Source organism: Neomonachus schauinslandi, chromosome 11, assembly GCF_002201575.2.
Source record: "Neomonachus schauinslandi chromosome 11, ASM220157v2, whole genome shotgun sequence".
Classification (NCBI taxonomy): Eukaryota; Metazoa; Chordata; class Mammalia; order Carnivora; family Phocidae; genus Neomonachus; species Neomonachus schauinslandi.
The window spans coordinates 44,629,147-44,642,229 of record NC_058413.1 but is presented as its reverse complement, the minus strand read 5'-3'; the positions used below and the strand labels follow the sequence as shown (position 1 = coordinate 44,642,229).

At 49.8% G+C, this 13,083-nt stretch overlaps 1 protein-coding gene across 1 annotated transcript in view; it reads left to right on the top strand.

Moving 5' to 3' along the window:
• The window catches only part of MICAL2 (microtubule associated monooxygenase, calponin and LIM domain containing 2), a 208,877-nt gene that overhangs the window by 36,858 nt on the left and 158,936 nt on the right, over nt 1-13,083 (top strand). The window contains exon 2 of the mRNA XM_044919865.1: nt 9,105-9,445. Coding sequence (XP_044775800.1) covers nt 9,182-9,445 — 264 coding nt within the window. The 5' untranslated portion in view covers nt 9,105-9,181. The remainder of the gene's footprint in view (nt 1-9,104; nt 9,446-13,083) is intronic.

Genomic DNA, 13,083 nt, shown 5'->3' with positions numbered 1-13,083 from the left:
CAATTCGACACGCCTACCACACTGTGGTTTAACTCCACGCTTCCTGCCTAACAGAAAAACCCTCGGTTCTCGGTGACGTCCCACACTTGAAGTTCGTGTCTCACGTATGCGAAGTCCAAATGTTCCTGGTCACAGAGGGCTTTCCCACAGGTGGGCACCCAGGGAATCTGGCTCCTCCCTTCTCAAGGCTGGCTGGGCTGTCTTCCTCCTGTGGTTTCCAACGCTGCTGTGCTCTGGCAGAGCTCATCACTTCTGCTCACAGTCCATTACCTAGAACTAGTCAGGAGGGCTCGCGGCTGCAGGGAAGGGCCCCGGAGGAGGGAACTTGCTATAATCGAGGCAAGTACAGGATGCCCTGGGAGGGATCCGACCCATTTGGGGCTAGGGAGCTAGAGTATCTGGAGGAGAGGGGCCTTGAAGTTAGTTAACTAGGAGTTAGTAGGGTGAGGATTTGCTCACATACCCTGCTTGAGAACACCAAGTAGGCTGTGTGATGTATCGGACTTAATGTTTTTTGAAATGGGGAAACTTCTCTGCCTTACAACAGGATTCTTCAAAAGGATCCTTACCCAGTGTCCCTGAAATTGATGCTAGCCAATGAAAAATAGGCCCGGCCCTGACTTTGAGGGACAGGAGTCTCATCTAATGACACGGCCATGGTTTCCATTCATTCGAGCATGATGGCGTGCCCAACCCATCTGAGCTGATCTGGCCCTGTCGTCAGGGAGCTTTTAGGGAATCTGTACGCTGCAGGGAAGAATGTTCCCTGATTTCACAGAACTGCAGTCTGCTGGCACCCCTGCCTGGGACGGTCAGAACGCAGGCGTGTTCGTTCTCCCCCGGAGATGTGTGGCAGGCTCAGGGAGCCAAGACCGGGGAGCTGGGTGTTGAAGGCAATTTCACAGGTGCCCAGGTGTATGGGGGCGGAGGTATCAGTGGTGGTTGCCGGGGGAAGGCAGAACAAGAGATAAAAATTACAACTTGTCAGGGCTGAGCTTCCATAGGCTTTCTGGAGTCAAATAAGATTTGGAAGGAAGAATGAGAAAAGCCTAGTTGACTTTACAAAAAAAAAAAAAAAAAAAAGGTTAAAAGTTATTTCACTGAACAAGATTCTTTTATTAGCCTTATGATTTATTTTGCTTATTATGTTTTAATTCAAAAGTATTTTAGAAAATTCACTTCAGTGTTAATTAGGCCACAAATTCTGTACTCTGGCCTTGGACAGCTCCTACTATTAGGCGGTAATGATGGTTTTTTTTTTAATGCATTTTATTTTTTCTTATTTTTGTGGGAAAATGTACATAACGTAAAACTTACCATTTTAACTATTGTTAAGTGTCGAGCTGCTCAGTGGCATTAAGTACGCTCGCGATGTTGTCCAGCCATCACTACCGTCTACCTCCAGAACCTTTTCATCTCAGATTCAAAGTCTGTACCCCTCAAACACTAACTCCCCACTCCTCTCTTCCCCCAGCCCCTGGCATCTACCCTTCTACCTTCTGTCTCTGAATTTGCTTATTCTCCGCACCCCCACTAAGTTCTGAGATAGGAGGACCTCCTGGAAATCGAAATTGAGAGTTCACAGTATTCCTGGGCACCCAGCGTGTGACCAAGATGATCCAGGGCATATGCAGAATAGACTGAGTTTTTGTTGGTAAGATGAGCCCAGTGTGTGTGTTGAGATACATGTAATTTTGTTACCTCTTGGCCCATAAGCAGGTATGCAGGTTTCCTCCTTGTGGGTTCATGGGCAAGGCATCCTGCAGGCCCAGCAGGAGATGGGGGCAAAGGTGTCTTCTTGGAAAGAGGCCTGAGGTCCAGAGAGCAGGGGAGGGGGGGGAATGCAGCCTTGGGGCCTCGTCCCTCACCTGCTGGAATGCAAGCCCATTCATCAGGTGAGGATGGTGCCCGTGCTCTCTCTTTTCTGGAGAAAAAGCATGCTGCTGGTGTGGTGGAGGCCTGCAGGCACTTGCTGACCTGAGGAAAATATGATTCCCGAAGCCCTTCTCCTGCTGTCAGGACCCATGGGCGAGTCAGGGACTGAAGACTCCTGGACTTGGGATGTGTGTACAGGAGGGCCTTGTATAAGTTGTACACACTCCTGGTAAAATATTTGGGATATGCAGGAAGTGTGAAGCTAAAAATAGAAGTCATGTGAAAGACCATCTCTCTCTCTCTCTCTTTCTTAGACACACACACACACACACACACACATGAACACACTGTTCACATTTGGCTTGTTTTTCCTCTTCTATAGATACTGCTTTATGGAATTGGAATCCTACTGAGCACCTGAAATTGTATTCTGCTCTCCTTACTCTGCATTAGGGCATAAACATTTCCCCATGGATTAAATGTCTTTCTAAATATTATTTTTAAAGGATTGTCTAATACTTTATTATTTGGCTGCACCGTAACTTATGAGACCGTGCCCTGTTGTTGACATGAGTAGACACTCAGAGCCTGAAAGATCTTCAGAGACTCCAGGGCTGGACCCATTTGCTGTATCCAGTGGCTTTGGCAAAGGCAGGCTGTACTAGTTCTCTCTACATGGCGCCGATCAGTTGGTGACTAAGTGTGGATTTTGAAGTGAGCTGGAACTGGGCCCCTTTCACAGCATCCCTAGTCGTTGCCTGTGGGATACCAAGGAGGTTACTCTGTCATCTGCCTTTTCTTCTGCCAAAGAAGGAGGGGTAAATGAGATCACAGATGTAATTGTCTGGGACAGTGTCTGGCGTGCTGTCAGCTGCTGAGCCACGCTGCCTTTGGTGTCCTCATGAGGTGGTGTGAGGGGCGGGCCCAGACTCCTCATGCCCAGGCTGAAGTTCTGCCCACCTCAGAGGCTTCGCGTCTCTTGGAAGATCCTTGAAGAGCAGCGTAGTGGTCCGAGCGGAGGTGTGGAGCCCTGGCTAGAAATCCTTATCGAAAAATATTTAAAATAGGGACGTGTGTACATACATACACACACAATACACATGCATACATATGCACACACAATACACATGCATCCACACAATGCACATGCATACGTACGCATCCACACATAATGCATATGCATACATATGTATATAAACACCTGCACATACATATAAGCACATGCACACGTACGTATGTGTACACACACAGACACACACAATAGGAAGCACATGTGGCTAACCTACACTTACTTTATAGAAAATCAAGGTGGGCGAGTTCTGAAGTGACCCCTTGCCCCTGCCCCCCAAAGCCCTTGTTGCAGAGAGCAGAAACAGAGGAAAGAAGACCACCACCCCACCGCAGACTTGTTGTAACGGCTCCGTAGGATAATGCTGGTGGAAGCCCCTGGCCTGCTGTGGGCCTCTGGTCACATGGGCCTCTTCCTGGCATCATGACTGGTCAGCATACAGGAGTCCGGCTCATGGGAGCGGAGAAGGATGTGTTACTGAGATTCCAGGAAGAAGTGGATGGAGGTGAGGAAGTGGGAGTGTGTGCGGTCACTTTACGCCAGACCAATGGAGTCAAGTTGCTGTTGAAAGAGTAAGGAGAGGGCTGGGGCTGGAAGGGCAGGAGCCCCAGTGGCCTCCGGCTCTCAGTGGGGGAGCTGCATAGAAGGTAGGGCCTGAGCTCCCTGCCTGGGGCAGTGTAGACAGAGGGTAGTATCTAGGCCCTTGTGGCAGGCTGGGAACTTGTTTGGGCTCTCACAGTGTGTCTCCTGGATGCATTTTCCTGAGCCTTTCCTAGCAGGGCTCCAGATGGCGTGTGTCCGAAAAGTGCACGTGTGGGTTGAGCCTGCGTGGAAGGAAGGGCTTTGACTTCCTGTGGGCGATCTCTGGGGTTAAAATCAGGAACAGAAAGAAGCCTGTGGACAGACAGGATTGATCATCCTGGGGAGTGACTAAGATGAATTAGTCTCCATTCAGAGGAGGCAGTGTGCTCTCCATCTGGGGAGGGGAGCAAGGGAAGGCTGCGGACCCCTGGCTGGAAGGAAATGACAAGGACAAGGGGGCCCTTGTAGTTCCTTCCCAAACCTGGGAGATGCCCCTCTTGGTTCAAGTTGGTTGCTGTATGTCCTTGTAGGTGGAAAGCCCGGCCGGGTGAGAAGATGAGGCCTGCAGGCATCGCCTGTGAGCCTGGGCTCTGCAGAGATGCAGTATATGTGGGAGGCCTTTCCCTGGCTGCCTCTAGCCTCACCTCAGTGTTGGGGGCAGGTTGCTGTGACTGAGGGTCTTCTGTGCGTGAGGCTCGGAGCTGGGGCTTCTAGTTCTTCTGACCACCCTGTGAGTGCTTGGGGGGGTGAACATTGCCTAGGAAACTGGCCCTGCCAGGGGGCTCATTGCGGGGTACCTGGGAGATGGTAAGTCTGAATGGGGAGCTTGGCAGTGTCCATGGCAAGGGGGCATCTGGTTTTTATTGTCTAGTTCTTACTGGATCTACTTACTTAACTCAAGTAGAAGTGGACATGATGTATTGGCTTCCGGCGTGCATCACACAGGTGTAGTCACCATCTGTGGCCGTACGAAGTTATTACACTATTATTGACTGTTTCCCATGCTGTCCTTTTCATCCCTGTGACTGACTTTATAACTGGAAGTATATATCTCCTAATCCCCTTCCCCTGTTTCCCCCCGCCCCCACCCCAAGAAGTTCATCTTTAGATTACGTTTACCTTGAGACATTGCCTTTGAGCTTTGAGGGTGTGGTTGAGGGCTGAGCTTTTCTTCTGGGCCAAACTGCTGCTTTGTGAGAAGGTTCTGCCTGGTGTCCCTCCGGCGCTCAAGTTTTTATAGAACTCTGTCATTTATCCACCACCTGGTCACCCTGTTTGATGCCGTTTGGCAGGTGATGAGGCCCAGGGAAGACAGAAGCGGGGGGAGGGTTCCTAAGTATGAGTGCACTGGAAGCTCTTCAGCCAGGAGGGTCCTTCTCTCATTTGAGAGGTATTTAGGGGCTCTGTGTCAACCTTGAACTTGTCTCCCAGATGCCCTGGACCAAGCCCATTCCTCATGCTGTTGCCAGCAATTGGAGGCCCTGAGGTTTTTTAATTTGTAGCAGCCGGGGGCAGGGAAAGGGGGTTGGCTTTGTGACTCACAAAGTCACACAGGCAGAACCACAAATAAGGGACTCCAGTTGGCAAAAAACAAATTGCTTCAAGGCTATTCTTGGAAACTAAAGCATCACGTCTTGTTTCTTCCCAGAAAATGCAGAAACCTTTCATATTTCTGGGTGGTTTTATTTATATTTCGTATCAAACTCTAAAAAGCAACAGCTGGGTGGTGGTTGACAAGGAAAATTTTAACAAGAGCTACTACCCAGGATCCTCTGATTTAACCAATCCTTGAGTTTCTTTTGGGGAAGGAGAAAGAGTATCTACCAGAAGAATTCCACTCTAGTCTCTGGAAAGGGGCTTGGAGCTCAGACACAGACTCCCAGAGCCCTTCCAAGTCATCCTTTCTAGTTCATTAACAGAACTACCTTCTACCAAGGATGTTTTCAGTTCATTATGGAAACCTCCTTCTTCCCCACTCTATATTTGAGGGAACTGAAATCTCAGAAATTAAATGAGTTGTCCAAGGCGACACAGCTAGGAAGTGGATTTGAACCCACATCTTCTGAGTTGAAAGCCCATGGCTTCTAGTTTTAAAGTACAGATAATTCCTTGATCTGGGCATCTGGCCCCATCCTTCTGGTTTGATGACGTTTGGGCCATTTGAGGAATCATAATTACTGCTGGTTATCATGTAGCTGCCAGGTGCTAAATACGTCACATCCATGATGGAGTTCATTCCTTACGGCCCTATGAAGCGAGTATGATCATCTCATTCTGCAGATGAGGAAACAGGCGGAGATACGTCACGTGCCTCGCTGGTGCGTGAGACCAGGTTCACACCCTCGTTTGGCAGACTCTAAACACTCTGAGGCTCTTCTGGAGGAAACATAGCCTGCATGGATGTGAGAGTCATTTTTAAGGTCTTTGACTTCAACTGGAAAGCTGATTTTACAGGTTGAGACCAGACCCTTCAGAGCGGGGAGGCAGGCCTGAGGCTGGTACAAGCTGCTGGGATAGGCCAAGGCAGTGCTCTCTGCTGTCCTGCCATCTCTCTCCACCACCCCCACTGCCCCAGGTAGCTCCCTCTAGATAAGAGAGAGCTCCTGGAGCCCCCACGCCCAGCGAGCACCCTCTGCACCACCTTTGGCTCTCCACTAGAGCCCTAAGATCAAGTTGTTCATTTTCCTTTGCGGGGAGGAGGGGCGGCAGCTGGAGCTGGAAGGAGACAGGTTCTTCCAGTTCGTAAATGATTCTCTGGGAGTCAGGTTTGGCTTGATATCTCTAACGAGTTCACCATTTTAGACAGGGAGGAGTTGGCAACTTGAAGAATTGATTTACAGAAGTATTTTTCCAAACCGGTACATTCCGCAGACATAAATCTGCCCCACGTGAGGGATGCAGCACCCATTTTCACCTCTGCCAGGCACCTCCCAGGGCTGGGCTTGCCACCACACACCTCTCTTGCTCTGCACAGCAACCCCGCAAGATGGACATTATCACGTCTCTTACAAAAGAAGAAACTGAGGCTCAGCGCTTCTGTGGCTCGTGTGAGGCCACGAGGGCAGCCAGGGGCCAAACCGAGCTTTGGACTTGGGCTCCACTCGCCCTGAAGCCTGTGGCTTTCTCTGAACCCACCTGCCCGTCCCCAGAATGGACTGCAGGAGGGCAGCAGAATTCAAGTAGCTGTGGATCTCTCAGTCAGCGACCGCATCCTTTGTTCAGTGCTGGGCGCAGAGTGCCTCCAAAGATAGAGACCAAGGATGCTCCTTCGAAAACGGGTCTTGCTCTCTGTTTATGCTCTCTGGGTGGCAAGTCCTGTACCTGGGGGAGAGTTGATGAAACAGTAGGAGGCCGTGTTTATGTGAGCGATGCCGAGGTGAGCACTGCAGAGGTTTGAGGAGCCGAGAGAGCCTCCAGGAGGGAATCCATGTCTTATCGGCACCTGGCAAAGCACAGGCCCTGCTCTCCACATTTTCTGGCTTTGCTGAGGTGCGGGGAACAGAGCCGCCAGGTCAGTGCTCCTGGAGGACAGAGGCCTGGCTGAAGACTGGAACTTGGCTAGGCCTGGAGCAGGGAATGGGCCTTCAGCTGAGCACGGTGCCAGGCCCATTGGAGACTGCTGGGGTGGACGGGAGGAAGGGGAGGGGTCCCATGCTGTTGCCGGTGCCCCCTAGGCAAGCAGCGTCTGGGTGTCTGCCCCCAGCCGGCTGCTCCCTGCCGCTGGTGCCCACGGGGCTGCCGTACAGCCTTCGTGTGTGTGGGGCTCTCTCCTGGGGCTCTCCCGGTGGCTTTGTTCATGGCCGCCTCCCTCTCCCATGCATCCCCGCCACCTCCTCTGTGCAGAGACTCCTCTTGGCCCGCTGCTCTATCTCCTGCACCCCGCAGCCCACGGGAGAAGCCAGATCCCCTCCATGATCTGCCCTGGATGCGCCCATCACCTCTTGTCATGAGTTTGGAACTCTAGACGCCTTGGACTTGCTCTCATTCTGCAGCTGTCCTGGCTCTTTCCAGACTCATGCCTGTATGGTGTTCTTTTGCCTGAGAACTTCTATTCCCTGGTCTTCTAATGAAATTCACCTTGTTCCTAAAATTGTAGTGTTTTGGGCATCCCAGCCCCCCTCCGCCCTGTGGCTCCTCTGGACACCTCTAGGCTCTGTTGGACACCTCCTTATGTGGCCTCCATGCACCATGTTCATCTTTTAAAAGTGCTTGCCTGTTGTCTTATAATCAACTCTTTATACACCTGTCTTCCTCACTAGGCCCCATCTCTGCATCCCCAGGACCTAGGGTGATGCATGGCTCTTGCTTAGGCACCAGTAATTGTTGCTGAATGGATGAGTAAAGGATGAAGGAAGAAAACAAACACCATTCTCTGCTTTTAGTATTATACGGCCAGCCCACAATCCAGATGCACCCACAATAGTGTTTCTGTCTGGAGAGTGGGAAGCCACCCAGCCCAAGGGCCTTGTCTCTGTGTTTGCTGACCTCCTCCCGCCAGGCCTCTGTCTGGGGGAGCTTGGTATGCCGTATCCTCTTGTTTACCGACCCTCTCGAGCCCTCCGGACAGCTGTGCAGCCCTAGTTCCTCTATGCTTGTCTTCTTGCGCTAGCTTTGGATTCTGGAAAAATAGCCATTGCTTTGGAAAATCAACCCTAATTTATTTTTGTTCCTTTGAAACTTGAGTGACTTCCCTAAGAAATGCCTAAGGTTAAAGTGGTGCAGAGAGACAGGCCGATGGCCAAAACCCCGGCGAACTATTTTCGTGATGTGAATGAATACCCATCGCATTTTTCCTTCTGTTGGCCTGAGCACTTGTTCCAAATAGCTCACAGCTTGGGCTCACAAAGCACAGACTCCTTTTGTGTGTGGGGAGGAGACCCGTGTGTGTCTGTGTCTTTTTGTCTGTCTGACTGAGGTGGATGCCGTGCTTGCAGCAGATATGAGGAGGTAGAGAGAAGTTTCGAGAAGTTGCCGTTTGTCGTCTGTATGGGGGAAGGACCTACCCTCTAGTAGCTAATGGAGGAAGACTTTCAAGTTTGGTGTCTTAGGATAGGTGGGAAGGCCATGAAATCTAGGGAGGCACGTGCTTTGAATGTTTTGGTCTGTGCACTGTTCTGTGCTTAGATTACACTAATATTAGTCAACTAATTTACAGCACCACGAATTAAAGGTTTTCAGGGGTGCTCACAAAATCTAGTACGCTTCTCTGCTTTGTTCCCCCTCCCCTTACCAGTTATTATTTCTAGAACTATCTAGCTCATAGCAAGATTGACCAGGTAACGCTGACATCAGCCAGGCCATATCTTTGAGCAATCTGTAGTTCTTTACAACCAGCGAGAGGAGTGGGGTGTTGGCGGGGGTGGGGGGTGGGGGGAGAAAGAGATTGCCAGCAAGACGCCATTGTCAGGTCAGAAGGGATGATTGTACATTTTCTATAGATGGTTTATGTTTAGCATTAAGTATTAATGTTCAGTGTGCTTAACATCCCAAAGGAATTTTATTTTTCCCTCTCAGCACCCATCCCCCCCCCCGCCTGCATTGCCAGGGAGCTCACCTCTGCCTCCACCTACCTTTGCAGGTGTGACGTGTCTCCAGGTACTTCATGGTGTTCTCCTCCAGCCTCTCCATACCACTGTGCTACGCAGCTCCTGAAACATGGGGGAAAACGAAGACGAGAAGCAGAGCCAGGCCGGGCAGGTTTTTGAGAACTTTGTCCAGGCTTCCACGTGCAAAGGCACCCTCCAGGCCTTCAACATCCTCACACGACACCTGGACCTAGACCCTCTGGACCACAGGAATTTTTATTCCAAGCTCAAGTCCAAGGTGACCACCTGGAAAGCCAAAGCCCTGTGGTATAAACTGGACAAGCGTGGATCCCACAAGGAGTATAAGCGAGGGAAGTCCTGTATGAACACCAAGGTAAGGGAAAACCCTGTGATTTCTTACCCTTGTGGGGCATGCAGGTTGGCTTGCTGGGAGTTTGGGAAGCTGTCGCCATCCTGCCATTCTAAGGTTCTTAACAGGTGTGGGCGTGTGCTAGCATTTTGCTCTGTTGAAGATTTGCTTGGTCTGTACATGCGCAGCTTATCCTGGGTGGGAGCCTCTGTCTTACCGTGGTGGCCTCAGCTACTCTTCTTGTGTCCTCTCCATGGCCGAGAGAATAAAGGCGTGCTTGGCACCATCCTCCTGCTATTACCACTGCTCCTGCTAGTAGCTATGATTTATTGAGCAACTTCTGCGTGCCAGGCACTTATAAACATGGTCTTAGTGAACACCTCCATGGTCCTTTGGTCCATTTTAGAGCTATGGAAACCGAGAAGTCAATTATCTTGCCCAAGATCACACAACAAGGAGGCAACCTTGGTCTGTCTGATGCTAGAGCTTACGCCCTAAATTCCATTCCCGGGGGAGCCAACATTGTAGAAAGATGCCTTGACTTTAATTGGCTAAGAAATAGGTCTTTGGTCCTTACGGCATTTTCTCCCTCTCTCTTTCCCTTCTTCCCCCCACCCTCTTCCCCAGGATGCATTTCTGTGCTCAGGGTCACACTCGCAGTTAACCCTCCACAAGCTGATTACTTCCCCCAGTGTTTGGCCATAGGCAACATTGGTGAACGTGGCCTAAGTAAGCAGGGCATCACATCTCTTCTCTCACTGCGATGCCCATTGCCTAATGGGCAGCCAGAAGTCAAGACTTCCCGCTGGCCCTGGGGGGCTGTCAGCCCCGGGCAGTGGTCCAGACTGTATGTTTAGGTTAAAAGTGAGCATGCTGTATTTAGACCTCACAGGAGGTAGCTCAGCCAGAGCCCTTGGAATTTTAGTTGGTGCCAATCCCAGACAAGAGGATTGAACTCTCCATGGCGATCAGGACTGTTGTGTTTTTGTTTTGGTGATGAGGAGCTGTTGAGTGTACCGTGGGATATGGTGGCTTTCCCCTGCCCCTGGGGGGACAGCTGCCAAAGCTCCTCCAAGCCTGGGGCGACTTTATGGGGCATAGGAGGAGCATTCCACCAGGCCAGAACTTCAGCCCAGAGCTCTAGCCATCCAGGCAGTGCCTGCCCATAACCTGCCAAGCTTTAGCCCTTCCTAGCAGAGACAGAAGTGTTAAAGAAAAAGGAGAGAAAGGGGTGCGACCGGTCCCCGAGGTGCTACCCCCACCTAGCTGCTATAACTTCCCAGCTCCTCTATCACTGGGAAGCTCTTCAGACTTGGAGAGGGGGGCACTGTTTGTTTTCAAAGCATCACTCTTTTCAGTAACAGCATGTGACCGCTTTCTTTTGAAAAGGTCCCATAGAAGTCAGGTGGCCGGGCTGCAAGGTGTTTTCTCAGGAAGGTTTTCAGAGATCTTATTCTATGAGGAAATGCCATGGCCTCCTGCACCCAGCAGTTTCTGGCTGTTGAGAGGACTCTCTTGGTGATCCAAGGACAGACCTGCGGAGCGAATGAGCCAGCACCGGGATGTGATGGAGGCTCGACCACCAGGGGATGTGCTTTTTTTCAAAAATCACCAGTCGGTCGGTTGCCTCTCCCTGTCTGGCCAGGCCTTATTTTACAAGCTTTGATGGGTTGAAATAGAAGAGTACTTGTGGACTCTTCGGGTTGGCAGGTCACCACTGGTGCCTGAGCTAACAAAGGGAAAGCACTAACATCTGTAGTTAGCGATGCTCAGTTGAGAGTGCATCTTGCTCAGGAATTTTATGCCTCATAGGAGGAGTAATAAAGACCTTTCACATGTGTGGTAGCCCATCTCCTAAGAACTACCTAGATCCTGAAGCGTGGAACACATTTGGAAATATGGTCCAAGTACGGCTCTGACTGTATGAGGTCACTTGCACCACACGCTTGAGAAACCCAGCTCAAAGCTAAACACAAAAGGGAGTCGTTAACTTGTATAAACAAGAAGGTCCAGACAGTCTTTCCTAGCCTCTCTCCTTCCATCTATGTCTTGGACGTTTTGCTCTATGTTGGCTCCATTATAACATCCTGTGAACAGATTTTCTCCATGTTGGTGGTCTCTAGTTCATATCTTTATAGCTCTATGACCCAAAGGCTAGACTCTCTCTCCTCCTGCTCAATATTGAATAAAATCTCAGGGAAGGATTCTGATTGGGCTGTCCCTGGACCAATTATTGTGCCCAAACCAGGAGAACTGGCTACTGTCTTTGGTAGCCCTTTCAAGCATCAGATGCTTGACATGAGGGAGGAGCAGGTTCCCAAGGTCATAGAGGTGTGAGATGGAATAATAACAGGTGTCCTCTATAGGGACTGTTTATGTGCATTCCGGTTATGGTATAGTCTCTTGCCATATTGGATTCATGTGCATGGTTAATACTCAGCTCTAAGAGCCTAGAGCTTGTATTGGTGTGAGTCAAACAAAACACAGAACATGGGTCCTCCCTCTCTTCTAACATGAACAGACACTGTTTCACTCACACACCTCTTTTAGGTATCCTTGGGTGTAGTAGTTTATGCTGAGCATTAGCCAAACAAGAAATGCTGGGTATTAGCAAGCATGTGGATGACCATTAATGCTAAGACATATAGCACAGGTGTGTCAGGTTATCAGGCACATAGCCAAGCTCCTGGCTAGCCACAGTTAGAGTAGAAATAAATGGAATTCAGCCAGAACCCTCACCTTTCCATTGTTGTGGACATCTCAGCACCATCTGGAGTGGGTCTGGGTTTTAACATTTCACAAGCATGTGAGTGTGTGTGTGTGTGTACGTACATATGCATGCATGTATGTTGGCAGTGGTGGTTGGGGGAGATTGACCAGCATCTGTCTGGAGAAGAAAGCCTCTGGTGGGGGTGCCAGGGGACAGGGAGAAGGACCTACAATGTCATTAGAGCAGTGGCTTAGGTGTCAGTTGCATAATTTAACTTGGGATCATGGTTCATTATTGATTAGTTATGAGGGTTTTGTCAGGCACTTAATTCTTTCCTTGGGTGTGACCTGTTTTGCTAAGGATAGAGTGAACCAAGGATCAAGCCAAATTAACTCTTTTAGGACTAATATATTGTCTCTGCATCAGGGTAGTACCCCGATCAAATGTCACATCCAATTGTGTAATGTTCCTCGGGGAAAACAGCCCAGAAGGAAAACAAAACAAAACAATACAATACAAAGTTTGACATGGGAATTGCCATCATCCGAAATCTGGTCTTTTATTTTATATGTACCTAGTGTCAGAAGGACATATTTTGAGAGGATGTTGTGTACCATCTCTCCATTTGACAGGTGACATAGAGGGGCCCAGGAACTGAAGCTATTGATCTGAAGCTAGCGGGTGGCTTTATCAGGATTTGGACTCTGTTGATGGGTGTGCTCCAATATGTTTTTTTTCATTCCTTCAGCAGATGTTTCTAGTGTTCTGTGCCTTGCTAGGTACCTGACAGGGGAGGTGGTTTGAAAGAATGAGAAGTGGCTCTGAGCCGTTTGTGAGACAGAAACATTGTTTCTGTATTTATTAACTTATTTAATCATTCATGAGGTGAATAATTTTTGAGCAGCTGCTGTGTGCCAGGCACTTGTCTCGGTACCAGTCAGCCACCAACTAG